The sequence below is a fragment of the Ochotona princeps genome, chromosome 24 (genome assembly GCF_030435755.1).
Source record: "Ochotona princeps isolate mOchPri1 chromosome 24, mOchPri1.hap1, whole genome shotgun sequence".
Taxonomy (NCBI): Eukaryota; Metazoa; Chordata; class Mammalia; order Lagomorpha; family Ochotonidae; genus Ochotona; species Ochotona princeps.
Window position 1 is genome coordinate 27179229 of NC_080855.1, and position 22629 is coordinate 27201857.

Sequence of the window (22629 nt, forward strand, 5' to 3'; positions counted from 1 at the left end):
TGGTGGCCAGGATGAGGAGGTGGTAAGGAGGGCAGGATTCATATAAGTGTAATTTCATTCTGGAGTCAATGATGGCAGGAAGTGACAGTGACCCCTTAACGAGACGTTTTGAGTTATTTTTATTTGAAAGGCAGGTTTACAGAGAGGAGAGACAGAAGTCAGGAGCCAAGAGCTTCTTCTAGGTCTCCCAGATAGTGCAGGAGCCCAAGGACCTGGGCTATCTTCCATTGCCTTCCCAAGCCACTAACAGGGAAGTGGACGGGGAGTGGAGGAACCGGGACTCGAACCCGGCTGCGCTTGCAGATGAATGATTATCCTATTGAACCAACCACTGTGCTGACTCCAGGTTAGATGTCTTATTGAGAGCCCCCCTTAGAGGACGCGTTGCTGAGGACAGGTTCAGGTTAGTCTGCAAGCCGGCAGCTGACCCCGCGAATTCAGGACCAGGGAAGCGATGATGGACAGGCTCGAGCCCCGCTTCCGGTTCGCGGCCACGCCCCCTGCTCCCCGCCCCACCCTCCGCTCGGAGACTGCGCCTGCGTGGCGGGCGCGCCGCTGTGTCGTCACCCGCGCGCGCCGTCGCCTTAGCGTTCCTCCCGCAGGGAACTGCGAGGGCAGCGGCGTCATGGCGAGCTCGGCCGCGTCCTCGGTGCGCCCGCCGAGGCCCAAGAAAGAGCCCCAGACCCTGGTCATCCCTAAGAACGCGGCGGAGGAGCAGAAGCTCAAGCTGGAGCGACTTATGAAGAACCCGGTAAGACGAGGCGCTCCCGCCGTCTCCCGCCCCACTCCGCTGCGGCGGGAAGTGTCGGGACTCGGAGCCCGAGCTCGCGGGGCGGCCGTGGGGAGCAGTGGACGGGTCCCCGGGAGCTGGTGGGACGTGGGGACCCCTGGGAGCCGGGGAGGGGGACTTGGGACCCCCGGGAGGCGGGGGACCTGGGGACCCGTGGGAGCCGGGGAGGAGGGCGCGGGGACCCCTGGGAGCCGGGGAGGAGGGCGCGGGGACCCCTGGGAGCCGGGGAGGACGTCGTGGGGACCTCTGGGAGCCGGTGGGACGTGGGGACCCCTGGGAGCCGGGGAGGACGTCGTGGGGACCTCTGAGAGCCGGGGAGGAGGGCGCGGGGACCCCTTGGAGCCGGGGAGGAGGGTGTGGGGACCCCTGGGAGCCGGGGAGGAGGGCGTGGGGACCCCAGACAGGAGGAGGACTCGGGCTCCTCCCCATGTGGGCTCGTGGTCCACCTGCCCGCTCACTGCTGGCTTGGTGCTTGGTCATTATAGACGCCCCCCTGGGTGCACAGGGTGATCCCTCACCACTGCTCTCCTGTCCCCCCCGCCCACCCGGCTCTCAGGACAAAGCTGTGCCGATTCCGGAGAAGATGAGCGAGTGGGCGCCGCGGCCTCCCCCAGAGTTTGTCCGAGACGTGATGGGTAATGTCCGTGTGTGTGTGCGCATAAAAGTTTTTAGAGATAATAAAAGTTGCACTGAAGAATTTATAGGGTAGGCTGAGGGAGAAAAAAATGTTCACTCTTCTGATAAGTAAGAAGGGTGTGGTTGCTGGAGGTGGAGGGTTAGCCTGTTGAGTGCCTGTTGCACCTGCTCCCCCTAATGGGGAATCATTTATACTGCCTATTCTCCTTGCGTGACAAATCAAGATATGGTCATTGTCAAAGAGATAAACGCAGAGGCTAGCCCAAGCCCACTTGTGAAGTGTCTGATGAGTTACATCCCAATGTGCAGTGTTGTCCTGGGTGAAGGAGAATTCACAGGACAGACCTGCCACAGCCCCTTCTGTGCTGGGCGGCTCTGTAGCTGCGTGGGGTCGCTGTCTGAGGGCACCCCAGGGCAAGGGGAAGGTCCTGGGCTGGGGTTCAGGGCTTCTGACCCAGGAGCCACAGCATGCCCCTGTTGCACCTGAACCCAAGAATTGCTGTTTCCTGTAACAGTGGTTTAAACACAGGTGCCACAGCGAGTGAGCGGACTGTGTCGCCTTCTGGGGCTGAGGCGGTGCCCCTGAAAGTGAATGTGGAGGTCCTACATTCCCCAGGCCCCCTGAGGGGGACCTGAGTTGAAGGCCATGCCCCTCTGTCCGATGGCACCTCTGCCCACTCCAGCCTCATCCTGGAGGTGGAGGAGACTGTCCAGGGTGCACTTTCAGACTGTCCCGGGACTCCCAAGTTCCCACAGCAGCTGCCCACTCAGCCTTCCCACCCGCAATAGGCTGGGCACCAGGGCTGGCACTCCAGGCTGAGGGGGGGAGGCAGACACAGTCCCACCAGTCCCACCAGTCCCAGTGTCCTGCTGGTCGGCCTTTGGGTTAAGGGTGTCTTATGCTGCTCTGTTCTGGCTGTAGGTTCCAGCGCCGGAGCCGGCAGCGGAGAGTTCCACGTGTACAGGCACCTGCGCCGCAGAGAGTACCAGCGGCAGGACTACATGGATGCCATGGCTGAGAAGGTCAGTGGGCCAGGTGGTCGGGCGGGGACCACAGGAACCAGCAAGCTTTGGGAGAGTGTTGTCCCAGTCCAGGGCTCAGGTCACACCCAGCTCACATGAGCGGCGGTCCTGAGGGTCCAGGTCCCCACAGTGCAGCCTGTCTACCAGACCCCGGAGCAGGTGTCCCCAGCAGCACCGAGCTGTTGCTGCCCTCTGTTCTCTGCCTGGATCTGGCTGGCCTCCTCAGTGCCGCCTGCGGGGTCTGCTGGGTTTGGTGTGAGCAGTTGGGGTGCACTCTGGCGTTTGCTGCCTTGAGGCCTTGTGCTCTGTAGCTTTGGGGCTGACCCTTCCTCATGGCCGGTGTCATGATGTAAGAGCTGGAGACTTGCTTAAGACATTTGACTAAAACCTGCAAAGCTTTTACCTAGCTGGGGGGGGGGGTTAGAACGGCTCACTGAGGTTCTTAAAAATACTCCTTGGGACATTTCATTTGTTCCATGTTTCTGGTTGAATTTGGGGAAATAGAATTCCCACTTCAGTTGAATTGAGTGGAATCTGTAATTTGAATGGAAATGGCTGTTGTGGGACCAGTGTAGGGCATAGCAAACTGATCCCCTGCCTGGATTGCCAGCATCCCGTATGGGTGCTGGTTTGTGTCCCAGCTGCTTCACTTCCCATCCTGCTATGCAAGGGTAGTAGAGGTAGTAGACCAGGTGTTTGAGCCCCTGTTCCCATGTGGGACATCCAGAAGAAGCTCCTGGCTCCCAACTTCAGACTAGCACAGCCCTGGCTGTTGTGACTGTTTGGGGAGTGAACCAACAGATGGAAGCTCTTTCTTTCCCCCATATCACCTTGAGATAAAAATAAATCTATCTTTAAAAAAAAAAAAAAAAGAGGTCCCAGCACAATAGCGTAGTGGCTAAATCCTGGCCTTGCATGCATTGGGATCCCATATGGGCACCAGTTCTTGTCCTGTATGCTTCACTTCCCATCCAGCTCCCTGCCTGTGGCCTGGAAAAGCAGTCAAGGACGGCCCAAAGCCTTGGGAGCCTGCACCCATGTGGGAGACCCAAAAGAAGCTTCTGGCTTTTTGCTTCCGATCCACTTAGCCTTTGTAGCTACTTGGGGAGTAAGCCAGCAGAGAGAAGATCTTTTTCTTTGTAAATCTAACTTTCTAATAAAAACAAGTAAATCTTAGGAAAAAAGAAATAAATGGGTGTTGTAATGTTTGCTGTTATCTGGAAATTTTGTGTATTTTTTCATTTATTTAAATCTTTTCCTATCCATTATGGTTTGTAGATTTTGTTTATCTCATCACCTTTTTTAAAAAGATTTATTTTTATTTAAAAGAGAGATATCTGCTTTTGTTGGTTCACTGCCCGGAGGGCCAGAACAGGCCAGGATACTGGATCTGCGTCTGGGTCTCCCATGTGGGTGCCGGGGCGTGGGCCCTCTCTGCTGCCCAGCCAGGCCACAGGCGGGAGCTGGATGGGAAGTGGAGCAGAGGGATGCTGTGCTGTCCACAGCGGGTTCGCCCCCCAGAGGAGTCTACGCTGAATGAAAGGAGTCTTGTGTAAAATGATTAAATTGTGTAATTTCCTTTATGTCAGTTCCTGGAACAGGTAAAACTGTGAGAGACAGGCTAGCAGGACGGTGCTTGCACCTGGGGACCAGGCTCGGGGCTTGCCTGGGGAGGGGAGCGAGCAGAGCTGCGGCGGGCCAGTTGTGCGCGTTTAGGTCTCTATGGAGGTGTGATGTCACAGGTGAGACAGACGGGAGAGAAGTCAGCATCCAGCCCTGCTTGATGATGGCGAGCAGAGACGGTCCTGATGCAGGCCTCTCGCACTGAAGTCCCCACCTCCCCGCCCCTCTGGGTGAGTGAAGGCGGGGTGGGTTGGGGTAACAACTCTGCAGGACTGTGGTCATTGGAGAGCAAAGGGCGCCAGCTTTGTGTTGAGTAATCCTTTTACCTTTCCTGTGTTTGAAATTCTCAAACAAATGACAGAGCAGCCAGGATACAGAAAGAAGTAGGTAAAAATTAGGTAAGAAGTGTATTGCAATGGCCCAGATTAAGTTGGGAAAAATGCTGCTTGGGGACAGAAAGGGACTGCTGCCCTGGTGGCTTTCCCCTAGAGTCAGCCTGGGCTGCAGCATTGGTTGGTCCTCAGCCGGCAGCCCAGACCACTCCTCACGCATGGCCATAACAGGTCCTCAGCCGGCAGCCCTGGCCACTCCTCACACATGGCCATAACAGGTCCTCAGCCTGCAGCCCTGGCCTGTCCCTAGCCGTGGCTGTGGTGACTCGGGCTTGCAGGGAGGCTGCAGGTGGCAGTCACCCTGCCACGCCAGCTGCCCATGGTGGGTCTGCTGACATCAGGAGTGTCCGTCGGATATGCAGTCATCCACTTGGAGGGGTGGCTATAGCAGGCTACTGTCTCAAGCACATACTTACTGAAGAGGTAGGAAAAAGACTGAAGGCTGTTTCACAAACTTTAACATTCATTTGAAAAAGACAGGCTTTGAGGGTTTGTCCTAGAAAAGCTGGGAGTGAATCCTTGTCCCTTTGCAGTGATTAACAGGATGGGGCAGGTCTCTCTTCTTTCAGATTTATTCCTCAGGGACACAGAAGCCACAGAGGTCTTCCTGTGCTGGTCACTCCCCAGATGCCTGTGGTAGCCAGGGCCGGGCCAGGCTGAGGCAGGAGCTCCACTGTGGTCTCTCACACAACCCAGGTGTCTAGGTCACCACTTGTCACCCTCCCCAGTGGCCGCTTCTCCTGCTGCACCACCAGGCCCGCTCCTGTGGCCAGGTGTTAGTGCAGAATAGAGTTTTCAGGTGGGAGCCACAGGTTCAGTGTAGAGACCAAACAAGTTCCACTAAGGCAAAGCATTACTGTAGTTTTTTGGGTTTTAGATGATTGATTTATTTGAAAATCAGAGTTGGAGAGGGAGGGACAGAGTGAGGAGAGGAAAGGGATAGAGCTTCCATCTGCTGGTTCACTTCCCAGATGCCAGCAACTGCAAGGGCTGAAGCAGGAGCCAGGAGCCTCCCCGGGTGTCCCACGCGGTGCAGGGTCCCAAGGCTTTGGGCTGTCCTGTGCTGCTTTCCCAGGCCACAGCAGGGAGCTGGATGGGAAATAGAGTACCCAGGACACCAACTGGTGCCCGTGTGGGAATGGTGACACTGCACGCAGAGGATTAGTTTGTTATGCCACTGCACCAGCCCCTGGGAGACCCCTTTAAAGTTAAGTGGCCAGGTCCAGTGTGATTGTTCAGTAACTAAATCCTCACCTTGCACACGTTGGGATCCCATGTTGGTGCCAGTTAGTGTTGCAGCTGCTCCACTTCCCATCCAGCTCCCTGCTTATGGCCTGGGAAAGCAGTTGAGGACGGCCCAGAGCCATGGGAGAATCCTGAATCTGTACACGGGAGACCCAGAAAAAGCTTTAGGCTCTTGGCTTTGGATCAGCTTGGCTCCCTCCATTGTGGCTATAATAATAAATCTTATTTAAAAAACAAATCTTGGGCCCGGTGTGGTAGCCTAGTAGCTAAAGTCTTCATCTTGCATGTGCTGGGAACCCATATGGGCACCGGTTTGTGTCCCGGCAGCCCCACTTCTCAGCCAGCCCCCTGCTTATGGTTTGGGAAAGCAGTAGAGGACGGCCCAAAGCCTTGGGACCCAAAGCGTGTGGGAGACCCAGAAGAATCTCCTGGCTCCTGGCTTCAGATTGACTCAGTTCCGGCTGTTGCAGCTACTTGGGGAGTGAACCAGCGGATGGAAGGTCTTGCTCTCTGACTCTCTTCCTGTCTGTATATCTGACTTTCCAATAAAAATGAATCTTAAATAAATAAATAAATAAAATGAAGTGGCCTTGTGGGCCTGGGTGGTTCCCACAGAGCCCACAGTGGTGTGACTTCTAGAACTCTTCCAGCCAGGCTGCATGCGGCCTCCTGCAGCCTACCCAGGCCCGAGTGTGTCTAAATGATGGCTGTTTGTTTGCAGCAAAGGTTGGATGCAGAATTTCAGAAAAGGCTGGAAAAGAATAAGATCGCTGCCGAGGAGCAGACGGCAAAGCGGCGGAAAAAGCGGTGAGTCATGGCACCCTGGGCCACGCAGGGACGTGGGTGTGGGTGGCCAGCGAGTACACCCACTCTGCAGACCCACGGCCCTCTGTCGGGCAGCCCTTCGGGGGAGTCACTGTTCTCCCAGTGCCTGGAGAGAGCAGGTCTCAGCTCCTCTTTGTCTGCCCAACTCTACAAAGCTTAGAAGCCAGGACTTCAGAGAACATGTGGACCTCTGGGTCACCCATGTTTCTGTGTTTTATTTGAAAGGCACAATAACAAAAAGAGGTAGAGACAGAAAAAGAGATCTTCCAACCACTGATTCTCTTCCCCAGCTGTCCACCAAGGCTGGGGCTGGGCTGGACAGGACCAACGTTGGGAGGCTAGAGCTCTGGGCAGGCCTGGCCTTGGTGTGCCAGGACCCAGGTCCTCAGGACACCCTCCCTGCTGCCCGGGCCACAGGCAGGGGCCTGGAGGCGAAGCAGAGCTGCTGGGACTCAGACTGGCTCTCCAGTATGGGACGTTCGTATTGCTGGCTGCAGCTTCACCCACTGCTGTCAGCCCCTCATTTCTGTGTTTTAACATCAGGATTTTTGTTGTTACTGTTTTGAAGGCTGATTTATTTATTTGAAATGCAGAGTTAGAGGGAGAGACAGAGAGAGAAAGAGCGTTCATTCCCCAATTCCTCCCAAGTACTATAACCAGACTTCCGTTTAGCTTGTTCCTTAAATGAGCTTCTCTGACCTCCTCAAGTGACTGCGCGGTATATAAGCTGTGTTTATGTGTGTCTGTGTATTGAGGAGAGAGTGAGTGTGTGTTTGCTTTTTTGTTATTTAATATTTACTTGTTTATTTTAAAGATTTATTTTTTGTTTTTATTGAAAAGTCAGATAGTAGGAGAGACAGAAAGGAAGATCCTCTGTCTGCTGATTCACTCCCCAAGTGGCCGCAACAGCCAGAGCTGAGCCGATCCAAAGCCAGGAACCCGGAACCCCTTCTGAGCTTCCCAGCAGATGCAGAGTCCCAAGGCTTTGGGCCGTCCTCAGCTGTGTTCCCAGGCCACAAGCAGGGAGTTGTATGGGAAGCGGGGCCGCTGGTATACTAACCAGTGTCCATATGGGATCCCAGTGCATGCAAGGTGAGCACTTTTGCCATTATGCTACTGTGCTGGGCCCAGGAGAGTGTTTTAAATGGTCTCAAGTTTCAGAGAGCTGGAGCGTCTTGGAATGAAGCACACCTCCAGGGTGTTGGAGATTACCCTAGTCCCCTCAGGAGTCCCCTAGATCGACTTTTGGCTCGTGATGTTGGCCATGCTGGACTGGCAGGGTCGCGAGGAGTGTGTGTTGCTGGCAGGCCTTTGGTGTGGCAGAATGGCTGCTCAGTGCGCAGACAAGTCCTGATCTGAGTCCTGCGTCTCTGCCATCAGCCCAGCTTCCTGCCTGCGCACGCTGTGGGAGAAGACAGTCGGGGGCTTGGTTGGTTGGGTTCCTGCCACCTATGGAGGTGTGGGGAGAGCTGCTGAGAATCTGGGAAGAAGGCAGTAGATGTGAGAATGTTTCTGTTACTGTGTTGCCATTGCCATTCAAATAAAATGGGAGAAAAAAATGGGCCTGGTGTGATGGCCTAGTGGCTGAATCCTTGCATGCACCGGGGAACAGTGTGGGCACTGGTTTGTATCCTGGTGCTCCACTTCCCTTCCAGCTCCCTGCTTGTGGCCTGGGAAGCAGCAGAGGATGATCCAAAAGCCTTGGGACTCTGCACCCACATGGGAGACCTGGTAGAAGTTCCTGGCTTCAGATTGGCTCAGCTCCGTCCATTGCTGCCGCTTGGGGAGTGAACCAGCAGTCAGATCTTTCTCTGTCTCTCCTTCTCTGTGTATATCTGCCTTTCCAATCAAAGTAAAATCTTAAACATTAAAGAACAAAGGAGCTGACATTGTTGTGCAATGGGTTAAGCCTCCGGCATCCTGTATGGATATGGATGTATTAGAATCCTGGCCTGTTCTGCTTCTAACCCAGCTGCCTGCTAGTGGCCGGAACTGAGCCAATTCGAAGCCAGAGCCAGGAGCTTCTTCTGGGTCTCCCACGTGGGTGCAGGGTCCCAAGGATTTGGGCTGTCCTGTGCTGCTTTCCCAGGCCAGAAGCAGGCAGCTGGGTGGAAAGTGGAGCCACTGGGACACAAACCAGCACCCCTGTGGGATTCTGTGGATGCAAGGCAAGGATATGGCCCCTAGGCCGTTGGCTGGGCCTTACGTTTGTATTCTAAGCTACCGTTCATTTGTGTCTTACATCTACAGCCAGAAGCTGAAGGAGAAGAAATTATTGGCGAAGAAGATGAAACTTGAACAGAAGAAGCAGAAAGAAGGTGAGCAGCACTGCCTGTTGTGGCTGTAGGCTCTGTCCAGTGTTGCCCATGGCCTGGAGGAAATGCCCACTTCCCTGTAGGAGCCTCAGCTCGCCTACAGGCCAGGATGAGCAGGCCAAAGTGGCCCAGCAAGGACACTGAGCCCACAGGCAGTCCATAGGGGACCCCTGTCTCCCACTCTGTGCCCCAGCCACCTGTCTCCACGCCGGCCCTTGCCTTCTGGCTAGGAGGGAGGGGCCTGCCGCCGCTGCTGCGCGTGCATCCGGCAGCATCCTTGTGCACAGGGAGCACCGCAGGGCCGTCCCGGTGTTCTTGTATTTCTCTGGTTCTGATTGACTCGTTTGCCGAGTCAGCTTGCTGTGGCTTAATGAAGAGTTGTCAGTTTCCTTTCCATGATGAGAAGCCTGCTGCTTCCGTAGCTGAGTAGTGTCTGGTCCAGCGGGCCTGCAGTTCTCTTGGCTTTTACTGCCCCACCCCCGGGTGTGAGATGGCTGTCACAACACCTGCCATTATCATCACATTCCCTGGTTGCAGAGCGGGAATGAGAGAGAAAGTGGTGGTACTTATTTGGAACCAAAAAGCCAAAGGTTCCTCCAGCAGTACACAGTACGCGTCACCTTACATGCTGGGATTGTTGGACCTCCCTAGCTGCCCTCAGGATGGCTTCCTGAGTGGGTCCCAGGGCGCCCCCTGGCGGGTAGTGAGGGCGTCAGCCATTAGCTGGCAGTGAGGTGAGCCATTCGCTGGGAGGTCTGAGTGCACATTGCCACCGTTTGCTGTGTTAAGTAATTTTCCAGCAGGGACTGTGATGATAGTATTAGTAACACTTGGTCAGCCTCATGAGTGGTCAGTGGAGGCTGAGTCCCTCACCATTTTTAATTAGTTATTTATTGATTTGAAAGGCTGGGTGACAGGGAGCGAGAAAGATCTGTCTGCTGATTCACTTCCCAGTAGGTGCAGTGGCTGAGCTGGGCCAGGCCGGAAGGAGCCCAGAACTCCATCTGGGTCTCCCAGGTGGGTGTAGGGCACAAGCACTAGGCCCTCCTCCACTGCTTTCCCAGGCCACAAGCAGGGAGCTGGATGGGCAGTGGAGCAGCTAGGATTAGAACCAGCCCCCACAAGGGATGCTAGGTATTTTTTTTTTCTTGAAGATTTATTTTTATTGGAAAATCAGATATATATATATAGAGAGAGAGAGAAGAGGAGGGACAGAGAGGAAGATCTTCCGTCCGATGATTCACTCACCAAGTGAGCACAACAGCTGGTGCTGCACCGATCCGAAGTCAGGAGCCAGGAACTTCTTCCGGGTCTCCCACACGGGTGCAGGGTCCCAAGGCTTTGGGCCGTCCTCGACTGCTTTCCCAGGCCACAAGCAGGGAGCTGGATGGGAAGCGGGACTGCTGGGATTAGAACTGGCGCCCATATGGGATCCCGTGGCTTTCAAGGTGAGGACTTCAGCCGCTAGGCCACGCTGCGGGCCCAGGGATGCTCGTTTTGCAGGCAGTGGTAACGGCCAGCTGTACCGAGATGCCCCTCCACAAATTTTTGCCGTTGTTTTGTTCAGTGAGGTTGTTTGTGCTTGTGTCTCTGTGAAGCCACCCCAGTATGGCGCAGTATTAAAGCGAGGACTATTCTTCAGTCACTGGAGCAGGAATTCCAGGAGAAGGCCGAAGTAGACTTTTTAAAATTTGAATAATGCAGATGTTAGAAAAGATCAGAGCCCTGTCCTTTGGTGTCTGTAGGCCCCAGGCTGCTGACGGCTTGGCACGTGGGCCAGGGCTGCTGCCTGACATTTGGAAGATGCTTGCTTTAGCCCCCCGGCCAGGCTGCTAGGTTGGATGGTGACGGCAGCACTGTGTGCACTGGACAGCAGGAAATAGCACGTGTAGCATGGCGCTGAGCGGAGCGTGTTGGGGCTAAGCAAGGAAAAGCTGCAGTAAGGCCTCTCTGTGCTGCCTTCTCGTTTCCCTTCCTACCCCCCCATTTCCCATCTTCCCAAAGGGTTTCCAGTGCAGCTGAGGCGTGTAGGGGTGCAGGTGGCGGTACCCAGTCGTGCTGCAGCCTCGCTCCCATGGCTCACTGGGTTCTCCGTGCACTTATTCCTGAAATGCGGCAAGGGGCAGGCAGTTCTGGTTCTTACTGTCGCTGTCTTCTGCGCTGGTGCAAATGGCTTCAATGAGTTACGTCATGGGAGGCAGCAAGCCAAGGCAGATTGGTAGAAAGCCCTGAGTCCCACAGCGGGATCTTTAATGCCATGTTATGTGTTGCGTTGCCAGCCCACCAACCCAGGAGGTTCAGAGCCTTCAGGGGATTTGTCAGCCTTGGCACCGCCTGCTTTGGAAGCCACATTAGTCTTTTTTCTTCCCCCAAGATTGATTGATTTGAAAGAGTGACAGAGAGATCATCCGCCCCCTGGCTTATTCCCCAAATGGCGGGAACAGCTGGGACTGACCAGGCTGAAGCCAGGAGCCAGGAGCTCCCTCCAGGCTTCCAACGTAACAGGGGCCTAAACCTTCTTCTGCTGCCTTCGCAGGCACATGAGCAGGGGCAGGACAGTGTGACTTCATGCGGTACACACAGCACAGCCACCCAGGAGGCCAGATGATTCTGTTGTGTCCGTATCCTGCTCATGATGGGGTGTCTGACTGAATCTCACCACCAGCCATTTGATGCCTCTAGCACACGTGCCCTGTGGCAGGGCAGTCAGAGATCTCTACTGACAGCACCAGTGTGTCCTGGTGGGGAGAAGCCCCAGACAGAACCTCTCATAGCTGGAGGCCGCATCCCGTGGTACCTGCTGCTCTGTCAGTGTTTCTGGTTTGTATCTGTTTGAAAGGCAGAGTTACAGAGAGATCATTAAATCTGCTGGTTTACCCCCAGATGGTCTCAGTGGCCAGGTGAGGGCAGTCCAAGCCAAGAGCCTGGAACTGCATCTGAATCTCACGTCGGTGCAGGGGCCCAGGGGCATTAGCAGGGATCTGGTGCAGAAGTGGAGCAACCAGGACTTGAACCAGCACCCCTGTGGATTGCTGATGTCACCTGATGATAGCTTAACCACAGTATCGGCCCTAAAGTCAAAAATTCTAAACAACAACAACAAAAAATGTTTTATTTTGTTTTTCGCAAATCTCCATATCATTTGGGTCATTTGAGAGTTAAAGGTGCTATGTGATTAATGAAGATGATTTTGCAGTGGATTAAACCATGGCTTAGGATGCCTGCTTCCCATATGGGAATGCTGGGTTCTAGTCCCACCTCCACTTCCAATCCAGCTTCCTGCTAATTGACACCTGGGAGGCAGCAGGTGATGGTCTGAGTACTTTTTGGGTGTCTGCCACCCAAATAGGATATCGAGACCGGTTCCCAGTAACTAGCATCTTTTTTTTTTTTTTTTTAATGATTTTTACAGTTAGTTACAGTTAGTTTTCAGTTAGGCTGATAAGGATCAAGGACTCCAGGAAGGTAGGTGAGACCATTATTTACACATTCTCTCTCTTTTAAGATTTATTTTTAAAGATTTGTTTTCTTTTTATTGGAAAGTCAGATATACATAGAGGAGGAGAGACAGAAAGGAAGATCTTCTGTCCAATGAGTCACTCCCCAAGCGACCACTACAGTTGGAGCTGCGCTGATCAGGAGCCAGGAACCTCTTCCGGGTCTCCCATTGTGGTGCAGGGTCCCAAGGCTTTGGACTGTCCTTGAATGCTTTCCTAGGCCACAAGCAGGGAGCTAGATGGGAAAGAGGGCCAACGGGATTAGAACCGGCACCCATATAAGATCCTTGTGCGTTCAAGGCATGGACTTTAGCCGCTAGGCTACCGTGCCGGGCCCTCCACATTGTTTTTTTCCTCCTTGTATCTGGGGGAATGGGGAGATAAAGCTTTAGCATCTTGATACCTTTTTTTTACATTTGGTTTTTCCAGTTGTAAATCTTGTTGATATAAAATGCCATCTTTCTTCCTCAATTTTATCATGTAGTGTTATATCACATTGTCCCATATCCTTACAGCTCCACAGGGCATGAGTGGTTTTCCGGTCTCTTCATTCATCTGGTAAAAATAAAATGTTGGGGGGCCCTGCATGGTAACCTAGTAGCTAAAGTCCTCACTGCGCTATGCCCTCCACTACTTTTTTTTTTTTAATCCTTAATTATTTACATGAAAGTCAGAATTACAGGAGTAAGAATCTCCATTCTGGTCTCCATATGGGTGTAGGGCCACAAGCACTTGGGCCATCTTCCACTGCTTTCCTGGGAACATGAGCAGGGAGCTGGATTGGAAGTGGAGCAGCTGGAACTCAAATCGATCCATGTGAGATCCTACATTACAGACAAGAGTTTAATCAGTTACACCACCATCCAGGTCCCAACTTTTTTTTTTAAGATTTATTTTTGGGCCCAGCGTGATAGCGTAGCGGTTAAGGTCCTCGCCTTGAACGCACCAGGATCCCATGTGGGTGCCGGTTCTAATCCCAGCAGCCCCGCTTCTCATCCAGCTCCCTGCTTGTGTCCTGGGAAAGCAGTGGAGGACGGGTCAGAGCCTTGGGACCCTGCACCTGCGTGGGAGACCCAGAGGAAGTTCCTGGCTCCTTGCTTTGGATCAGCGTAGCACCAGCCGTTGTGGTCACTTGGAGAGTGAATCATAGGACGAAAGATCTTTTTCTCTGTCTCTCCTCCTCTCTACACATCTGCCTTTCCAATAAAAATAAATAAATATTTAAATAAAAAAGATTTGTTTTTATTGAAAACGAAGATATACAGAGAGAAAGAGAGAAAGATTTTCCATCTGCTTGATGGTGTCCTCAGGCTCCTGTGAGTTGAGCTGTCCTTTCCCTCGGGTCACGCCTTCTCTGCAGTGTTCTCACACTGGAATTCTCTGTTTCTCCTGTGGTTAGACTGGGGCTGCATGTTCTGGGAGGAGGCCCACCACTCCTCCTCCAGCAGGAGTGCACCCTAAATGGCTGGCCGGGCAGCAGGATTCTTGGCTGTGAACACCCCCTGTCCCCACCCTGGCTTGCCGGCCTGAGGTCCCTGTGTTAGGCCCAGTCCAGTCCCCACCTGAGCCATCAGAAGCTCTTCCTGTGGACTCTTGCCTCCTTTGACAAAGCCCCATCACTGGGTGGATTCTTTTCTTTTCTCTGAGTGCTTCTGATTCTCTAGCACTCACAGACAGATCCTGTTTTCTGCCCCAGGCCTAGAAATGGCCATTTGTCTAAGAAACACTGGTTCCATTTGCAGGATGAATGGTATTAGAAACCAGGATCTGTGCACTGGGGGTGCTGCTGGGTGTTGGTGTGTGGGGCCCCGGCTGACTGCGCAGCCAAGCCTGTGCGTCCTGAGGGGGGATATCCACACAGCCATCCGTCTCTGTTCACCAGCAGCGCCTCCCCATCCCTGAGCCATCAGCTCAGCGGTCACACTAGTCTTCCTGTCTCCCTGGCGTTTCTGTCTCCTGCATGAGGAGTGCTGCCCTGCCGTCCATCTCCAGTGGGAGCTGTTCAGATCTGTACACAGGGACACTGCCCTGTGGGAAGGGACCTCGGCAACCAGAGAGCAGCGCTGTGTGCGGCTCCCGGGGACCCAGCCCTGCAGGCTTTCTGTTCCCAGGGCCCCAGCCCTGCGGGCTCCACTCGTGTGCAGAAGGTGCCCACACGGGTACACGTCTGTGATGTGCGTGGGTTCCTTTTGTCTCCAGCATCCGGTCCTGGGCTCCCTGACACCCTCAGTAAGTTCCCTAATGTTACAGTTACAGTTGGATTGTTGACGCTGTGGGTGTCCTCACATTGCAGGGTCATGGCATCACCCAGCATGGTGTCCCGGCCTGGGAGCAACTGTTGTGTTCCTCCCACTCTGCCTGACTCCACACTGTCTCTGGTTTGGCCTTTTCCACAGGGTTGTTGGGTGAGGGGTTTAGGGTGTGCTGCCTCTTCCAGGCTGGCTTCTTGCACTTGGCGGAACCCACTTGAGGTTCGCCCGTGACTCTGAGTACCTCCGTCTTAAGAGTCGCATGCCATGGTGGCCAATCACCTGCTTGAGGACGTCCCGAGTTCCTCCAGGTCCTGGCAATTAGGAATAAAGCTGCAGCAAACCTTGGCATGCGCCCGTGTTTCAGGTGAATGAACAGATGCCTGTGAGTGCACCTGTGTGATGAAGTGCGTGGTGTTCAGCTTGACAGAGGCTGTCTGGCTGTGCCATGTTTGGGCGCCAGCCAGCAGCAGGTCAAAGTCCTTGCTGTGCCACGTCAGTGCCAGCATCTGGTGCTGCCCAGCTTTCTGAGAACAGTGCGGGCCGTGCCAACCTGTGTGCCTGATGTCTCGTCGTTCCGATTGTGGTTAAACTGGTGATTTTTTACATCCCCTGCATTAAGCACAGTAGCTGGCTAGTTAATGATTTATTGCTATTCACTTAGTTACTACATGGAAGAATGAGTTGGGTGACTTGTTGCATTGCCAGGTGACCTGAACTTGTGCCAGGTTCTAGTTTGCTGCTTTCCAGCTGCTGTTTCTGCCCTGTGGGCATGCTTCTCAGTGCAGATACACCATGCAGTGTGAAGGAATGCCTTGGGTGGCTTGCCCCTGTTCCCCTGCCATGGCCAGCCAGGTTTGCCAGCGTGTTACCGTCGCTTGCAGAACTCAGGCCTCTGCCCTCATCCAGCTGTGTCCATCCGTGTGTGTGTGTGTGCGCGCGCACCTGCACCTCTTGCCTTGTTGTCAGTGTTGGGACAGAATTCAACTTTAGACCAAAACAGGTTTTTTGCAAGTTTCAGCCTTGAAGCCCAGGTTCTGGAGTAGAGGCCCCCAGCTGGGGTGTGAGGACTGAGCTGCGGAGTGGGCTGCCTGGTGCCCTGGCCTCAGGGTGGAGGGTGGGATGCCCGTCTGGTGCCTTGCATGCCAGACTCCTTGCTTCTTCCTGCCAACGCATTCCTGACTCTGCGGTATTTCCTTGGGCACTTATGGCAGACAAGGTGGGCCAGGGCCTGAGGTTTCCTGTCCTCTGGGCTTGATTCCTGGTCCTTGCCTTGACAAACATGGGCCACGCTTGACTCAGCCGTCTGTCACACAGGCCCATAACTCTGGTGTGGCCCTCAGGGACTCTTGCTAGAGCCAAGCAGATGCTGTGTGGGAAGACAGCACACAGTCAGGAGCTGGCTCATCGCTTGAGCTCTGCAGATGGCTCGTTCTGTTTGGCATGGTGGTGCAGGGAAGAAGGGCTCCGCATGCTGGGACATCCCAGCTCTGTCCCCGGAAGGGGCCCACTGTGAAGCTGTCATCTGGGCCTGTGACAGTGGGAGCCGAGCTCTGTGCTGTGGGCGTGAGTCCTGTATGGTGACTTTGGAGGCTGCTGTGCCCACAGGAGTTACCTGGAGTGGCTGAGCCCAGGCCACCTGTGTTGCCTCTTCCCAGCTTTCGCCCATTGCTCTGCTGGCGTGGAGAAGTGAGAGGGAGGAGGAGGAAGAGAGGAGTGCAGGATAAGTTGTCTTTGCTCTGCCTTTGCCAGTCTGCCAATCACAGCAGGGGAAACGCTGCACCTGGGTGTCAGGAAGGGCTCCCAGGCCCGTGGCTGGCAGACTTGCTGAGGGCAGATTCCCTATGCATGTGATTCTGGAGGTCCGTTGCTGACCGCAGTGGGAACTGTAAGCCCAGTGCTCCTTGTTGCCTGGCCAGGGTGTGGCTGCCGCAGGTGGTAGGTGTCACGTCACAAGCTGTAGGGCCTGGTGTGGGAGGGGCTTGTTTGCTGCCACCCTGGCTGTGAGCATGAGGCCCACCTGTGCTGACCCCACTTTCAGGAGATAGTGAGAGGCACTGTGGCCGTGGGGGACCACTGGGGCTCCCCACCTGCGTGTGAGTACAAGTAGTTCCTTGTTTTCCCGTTAGCTCTCCCTTGTTTAAAAACACCCTTGATTCCGCCAGCAGATTGTACGTCTGTAATCTGAATGTCATGTGGTTACAGGAGCCGGTCAGGCCCCGGAGCCGCAGTCCGGTAGCTCTGAGGAGGCGTCTGGAACAGAGGAGGATGAAGAGGAAGAGCAGCCCAGCTTCATCATGGGGCGGTGATGACACAGCTTTCTGGAGCACGGCTCATGCGTGACCAGGGCGCAGAGCATGCTGGTGTGCCCAGCAGGGAGAGGAGGCCTTCCTCCAGCCCTCCTCCTAAGGACTCCCTGAGAAGGGAGCCCTGTCGCCTCCTGGGCGGGGCTCAGCCGTGTTCTTGTGGAAAGGAGAGAGGCTTTACGGGCTGTTGGTACAGTTCTCCCAGTGAACCACCATGACCCTGGGGTGGCACCCGCACATGGAGTGCTTACATAGTAAAGAACAGAAAACTGCTGGGTTTCGTTGAGACATGCAAAATGTGCATTACAGAGGCTGTGGGATGACACAGTGCTGGCGGGCTGCAGGACGCAGCAGGCCCTGGATGGGGCGGGTGCTGAGCGCTTGTGTGGCTCTGTTGTCCTCAGCTCCCAGAACAGGCGGGCTGGGCCGAGACTCCAGCACGGGGACTGGTGAAGCGAGCTGCTGGAAAAGTGAGGGGTGATGAGGAAAATAAGGGGGGAGCTGCTGCAGCGGGGCTGAGCTAGGGTGCGGAGCTCGGGGCAGTGCTGGCCACAGGCTGCATTTTTACTCACAAGTGTAGGGATCTAAACAGGAAAGTGCACAGAGACATTGCCTTCTCCCTGGATCTCCCAGAAGCTGGGGTCTGAGAGAAAGGGCTGGCACTACTGCAGGCTCAGGCCTGCCCCAGCACTTTGGGGTCTACCTTGAACCCTAGTGCTTTCAGACCATTGGGGCACAAAGGGGCTAGAGTCTTTGCTCCGTTTTTGAACCATTTATCTCTGAGTACCTCAGTACGTTTTGAAGGAACCCGAGGCGTGTTTGCTGGTGTAGCCTACGTGCCCTCCCCTGTTTCCCGCAAACTCTGATCTGCCCAACGTCTGTGACCACACCTGGCCCTTGTGGTTCAGGTCACAGGCGTTCCTCTTTGCCCAAAGCTGAGATGGGACGAAGCACTAATAAACAAGCACCCCCCTGGCTGCGCGTTCGAAGCCTGTGTCCTCTCGGCGGGGCTGGCGGGCTGCCCTCGGGCAGGGCTGTGTCCTGGCTTAACCCTGTCTCTGCACTGCTGGCTCTGGATCCACCCCCAGCACACGGGGCGTGACTGCTGGGGCAGACTGAATCCCGCAGACCCTCCCTGCTGCCCGTGCTGTTGGAGGTGCCAGAGTTTGGATCCGGAAGCCCCATCCCTGCGTGTGACCTGACAGTCCCACGCACCATCTCCTCCTCCCTTGGCCGGTTCTTGGCCACAGGCTGAGAGGGAGCTGGGCTCAGCACGCGCAGGTGGAAGCTGGACTTGGGGTTGCCACTCTGCCCTTGCAAATCCCAGAAGCCGATGCCAGGGCAGGCAAAGCTCCCTGGTGGTTTCCGAGTCCTGTGAGCCCTAGGTTGGGTGACTCAGCCTTGCTCAGGGTATCATTTGGGAAAGAATAGATGCCGTCACAGAGAGGGGAGCGGGTGATAGCGCTCCCACCACCCCACAGAAAGGGCTTCAATTAGGTGAGAGACGTGAAGTCACACCCTAGCTGGTTACTAGCTCATGGGTGGAGAGCCGTTCGGAGCTGGCCACGGAGACGTGTGTGGCATCATTGGCTGTCCAGGACACTCCGTGAGACTGTGACCATTACTCCAATTGTGCTCTGCTCAGCTCATCAGGAGCTAGGCAGGCTTGGGAAGGAACACAAGCCCACATGCCTGAATTCTGACCACCACATGAGGTAGGCCTTCATTCCTTTCTTCTCGTCCCCTGCAAACACGGGCTGAGCCCCGGGTGTGTAGCCCTGAGCCTGGCTTACTGTGGGAGAGGACGTGGCCTGAGGCGGGTATGGGCACGGGAAGCCTTGCTCGGTAGGTTCGGCCATTGCTTGGGGTTGTTCCCATTCCTGCCTCAGCTTCCAACCTGGTGGCCTGCTCACATGTGCCATGCAAGAGGAGGCAGCAGGCAACGGCTCAGGTGCTTGGGTCCCCACCTCTCAGCGAGGAGATCCGGATGAAATTCCTGGCTCCTGCCTGCCTCCTGGAACAGACCTGGCTGTTGTGGGCATTTGAAGGAGCCAACGAGCAGATGGGAGCTCTCCCTCTCCATCTCTGCCTCTCAAACAAAAAAATAAAGGAGTGCTCTGCCCCCTCCACCGGCTTTCCCGTAGGCTCTGCCAGGCAGGATTTACAAAATGCAGAGCTCTGGGGAAGTGGCCAGTATGCCCAGCCAGCAGGTGGTGGAGTTGGGATTTGACCCAGCCAGTATGGCTACAGTGTCCACCTGCTGTGTGAGCTGTCTGGAAACTGCAGCCCACACCTGAGGGGCAAAGGGGGCCAGGGTAGGGGCTGTGCCGTCTCCCCTCGAGGGTCCCTGTCGGCCAGGATCCAGGGAAGGCAGAAGCTCTCGGCCATGGCCGTGCCAGCAGCCGCCAGGAAGTAGCCCGTATGCCGTCTGGGCACCCCACCCGCATCTCTTCTTCCCATCCCAGCTCTTTCCCAGTATCCTCTCCACTTCCATGCCTTCAGCCTTTTTTGTTGTTTTCTTTTTAAAGATTTACTTTATTTGAAAGGTAGAGTTACAGAGAAAGAACCATTACATCCACTAGTTCACTTCCCATGTGGCCACAAATGGCCAGAGCTGATCTAAAACCAGGAGCTTCTTCCAGGTCTCCCACATGGGTGCAGGGTCCCAAGGCTTTGGGCCGTCCTCGACTGCTTTCCTAGGCCAGAAGGAGGCAGCTGGGTGGGAAGTGGGGCAGCTGGGACAGGAGCTGGCACTGCAGGTAGAGGCTTAGCTTACTGTACCACCCCCTTCCACTTTCATCCAACCCGATTTTTGCCTTGAGTGTCCACTGAGAATTTCTAGTCCTGCCAAGTCCAGTGTCCCTGTTCACATCCTTCACTGGCTTCTGTGCTTGGGCTCTTTGTGGGGTGAGTGGTGCGTAGTCTCCTGTCCCCCACTGCATGTGGCGCCAGAACTGACTTGGAACACCACCCGCCCTGGCTCCTGATTGTCTGCAGGGTTGGACTGCCCCTTGCAGCCGCCTGCTTGACATCCTTCCCTGTAGGTCCAGTGGGAACCTTGGGTTCAGCAAAGGGAAGACATGAACTTGAGCTGCAGGCTTGTTTTTTTCTGCATCTTCCCACCTTGCTCCTCTGGGCTCCTCTGGGCTGCCATCCTGACCGTTGCCTAGCTCATCCCCCCGCTCAGAGCTATACATGAGCAGGTGGCCACTGATGCTCATTCGTGTGGCCTCTGCCTCAGCACCCCAGACCTGCATTCCCAGTGTCCCCCGGCTGGATGGTGGCTTCACTACCTCATCCCACTCCACTCAGGCCTACCCCCAGTCTGTGCTACACACAGCAGTGACCCTGTGAGGGCCAAGTCCCCAGTGACTTGCCCCACCCTTGGAACAAAGTAGCAGCTACAGTGGCCTGCGCCTTCCCTCGTGCCAGACCACCTTCATTCCTGGGTTACAGCTTGGACGCCCTGCCTCCAGGGAGCCTTTCCTCTGCCCCTGGGGTCCAGGCACCTGTCACACAGTCGCCACCTCATGCCACCCCAGCACCCACCCCCTACACAGAGCCTTAACTCCATGAAGATTGGACCTTGCCCATCACCCCTGGTACCTGCGCGGTGCCACTCCGCAGCTGTCTCCCAATGGTGGCAAATTCAGGTGACTAAGTGCCCACAGGAAGTTCTAACAGTGTTTACAGCTCATTGTAAACACCCTCCATACCCACGGTCCAGGATGCACCGTGGTGATGCTACGTTTACTTCTCTGTTTTTCAGGAACAGGTGTGCGGGAGGGAGAGAACCCCCAGATTCCTCAGTGGAGTTAGAGGAGTGGGAACTAGGCTAGCCCTGTCCGGTTCCTGGCCAGCTCTCTTTTCTCTCCCTCCCCTGGGGTAGGTACTGTGTGTTTACTATCCAGCAGACTTGGCTCCGGTGAGCTACAATTACCAAATGTTAACAGATTGCAGTAAAGAGTGTGCTTTGGAAAACCCGCTTGCCACAGGCCCTGGGAGGCTGCTTGTGTAAAAGGTACTGGGCAGGTCTAAGTGCTGAACCCATGGGAATCCCAAAGCCAGCACTGGTGGCCAGGGATGGTGGGGAGCAGGGCTCAGTGGGGTGCACTCCATGCACTGTCTGGACACTGACCCAGGCCTTGGGTGTGGGCAGGGCAGGGCCATGTGAGTAGCAGGAAGGTGAGCTACCACCAGCACAGCTGAAAGGGGGCAGCTGGGCATGGTGATGGACTTGGTGAGGGGGCACTAGATTGATGATGTCACCAGCCAAGTGGATGATGGGACATTTCCTCAGGGCTGGCCGACACACCCTTTGGGCTGAGCTGTATGGGTGGGCCGGTGGCAATGGACCACAGGCATGAGGGTAGTGGAGCCAGGCTGTGCTCTCGAAGGATGTGAGCCAGAAGTGGGAGTCTCTTCAGGAGGTCTGGCTGTCAGGGATAAAGGAGGTCTCTGCAGAGTTGAGGAGGAAGAGTGGGGGAGAAGGGGCCAGAGGTGGGCTTTTCCCAGATGGGCTGCCGCGGGGGGATGGCAAGGGCTCAGTCCTGGGAGTGCAGGGCTGAGGGGATTGGCCTGGGGTGAAGAGGAAAGCAGGGCTGGGAGGTGACTGCGTTCAGCAGAGGTTCCACACATTGGCAGGGTTCCGAGGGTGCATAGCTGTGGCCTCCGATGCCCTGCCTCCAGGGAGTCTTCCCTCTACCCCTGGGGGCAGCTGGCGTGCCTGCTGACCACCCTGACCACTGTCCCATCTCCATCACAGCACGCCACAGTAGGAAACAATTCATGTCAAGCATGTTTGGTTGGCACACCAGCTCTGGGCACCGTCTGGGCTTGTGGAACGATCGGCAGGGGGTGGAGGAGACACGCGCCAGTGCAGAGAGCTTTCTGAGCCGCTGGGTGGGAGACGCGAGCCAGCAACCATTCTAGCCTGAGTCAGTGACCGTGGGGAGGACAACAGTGCTTCCTGCCCGTCCCCGGGCCGCCTTGCCAGGAGCCTGAGCTTTGGAAGATAACAGCCTTCTGACAGACTCTGCTCCTGCAGCAGGTGTTAGGCTCCCATGGGGTGACCAGGAGGGGGAGGAGGGCCCTGGATGAAAAGGTTCCCTTGGGTTCTTCCAGGTGTCAGAACCTGGACTGGCAGACACGAACAGACTTGTTCTTCTGCTTGGATAAGTGTGTCACAGTTCGACGCTGTTGGGACAGATGGAAAAATGCTATGTAGGGCACACGGCAGCCTACTAGGCACTCAGGGAGGGCTCCATGGGGCCGTCTGGCACCGGCAGACTGACATGAACCCACAGCACTGCTGGGGGAATTATTCGTGTGCACTTCCTGTTGGAGTAAGCTCACTGGTAAAACCGCAGAGTTCATCAAGGGTGACAGGTGCCTCGCAGCAGCAGCAACAGGAAAGGTCCTGGGCTCCTCTGCCCAACCTGAGCTGCAAAGGAGTGAGGGGGGGTGCTGGATGACACCCCTCACCTCCCCAGCCACTTCCGTACGCAATGCGGCTGGGAGATGTGGTACGCCCTGGGCAAACTCGGGCGTGGTCAGCCAGGGCTTCTCCTTTCAGCCCTTTACCGTTTCTGACCCCCTCACGCCCTGTTCTATCTACGCACCTCCCACGTGGCCAAGAAAAGATTCTGGCATCCTCCGAGGCGAACCCCAGAAACCCCAGAGCTGTGCTGCACTCAGACCCGCCTCAGGCGGAGCTGCCATGGCCCTG

The 22629-nt window shown here is 55.5% G+C and overlaps 1 protein-coding gene and 1 non-coding gene across 3 annotated transcripts; both read left to right on the plus strand.

Annotated features, from left to right (window-relative positions):
* The first annotated feature begins 476 nt into the window (after positions 1-476).
* On the plus strand, positions 477-17187 carry PRKRIP1 (PRKR interacting protein 1). Of its 2 annotated transcripts, XM_004586974.2 has the most exons (6): positions 543-751; positions 1347-1425; positions 2349-2449; positions 6431-6516; positions 8785-8852; positions 16801-17187. In XM_004586974.2, exons 1-6 carry the CDS (start codon positions 626-628, stop codon positions 16902-16904), a joined length of 564 nt encoding a protein of 187 aa, XP_004587031.1. In that variant the 5' UTR covers positions 543-625; the 3' UTR covers positions 16905-17187. The 2 variants fall into 2 exon arrangements, with proteins under 2 accessions (XP_058537016.1, XP_004587031.1); XM_058681033.1 differs by lacking the exon at positions 6431-6516 and having other exon boundaries at positions 477-751; positions 8789-8852.
* LOC118757825 (small nucleolar RNA SNORA68) lies at positions 1903-2037 on the plus strand. Its single transcript, XR_004995386.1, has one exon. It is a non-coding gene; the product is annotated as a small nucleolar RNA SNORA68 (small nucleolar RNA).
* Positions 17188-22629: the final 5442 nt, after the last annotated feature.

What these genes read in the sequence shown, in the direction of transcription:
- PRKRIP1 (XM_004586974.2), top strand. Translation starts at nt 626, where the DNA reads ATGGCGAGCTCGGCCGCGTCCTCGGTGCGCCCGCCGAGGCCCAAGAAA. An exon ending in GTTTGTCCGAGACGTGATGG is followed by an intron (nt 1,426 to 2,348) that starts GTAATGTCCGTG and finishes TTCTGGCTGTAG; the next exon opens with GTTCCAGCGCCGGAGCCGGC. An exon ending in ACAGAAGAAGCAGAAAGAAG is followed by an intron (nt 8,853 to 16,800) that starts GTGAGCAGCACT and finishes ATGTGGTTACAG; the next exon opens with GAGCCGGTCAGGCCCCGGAG.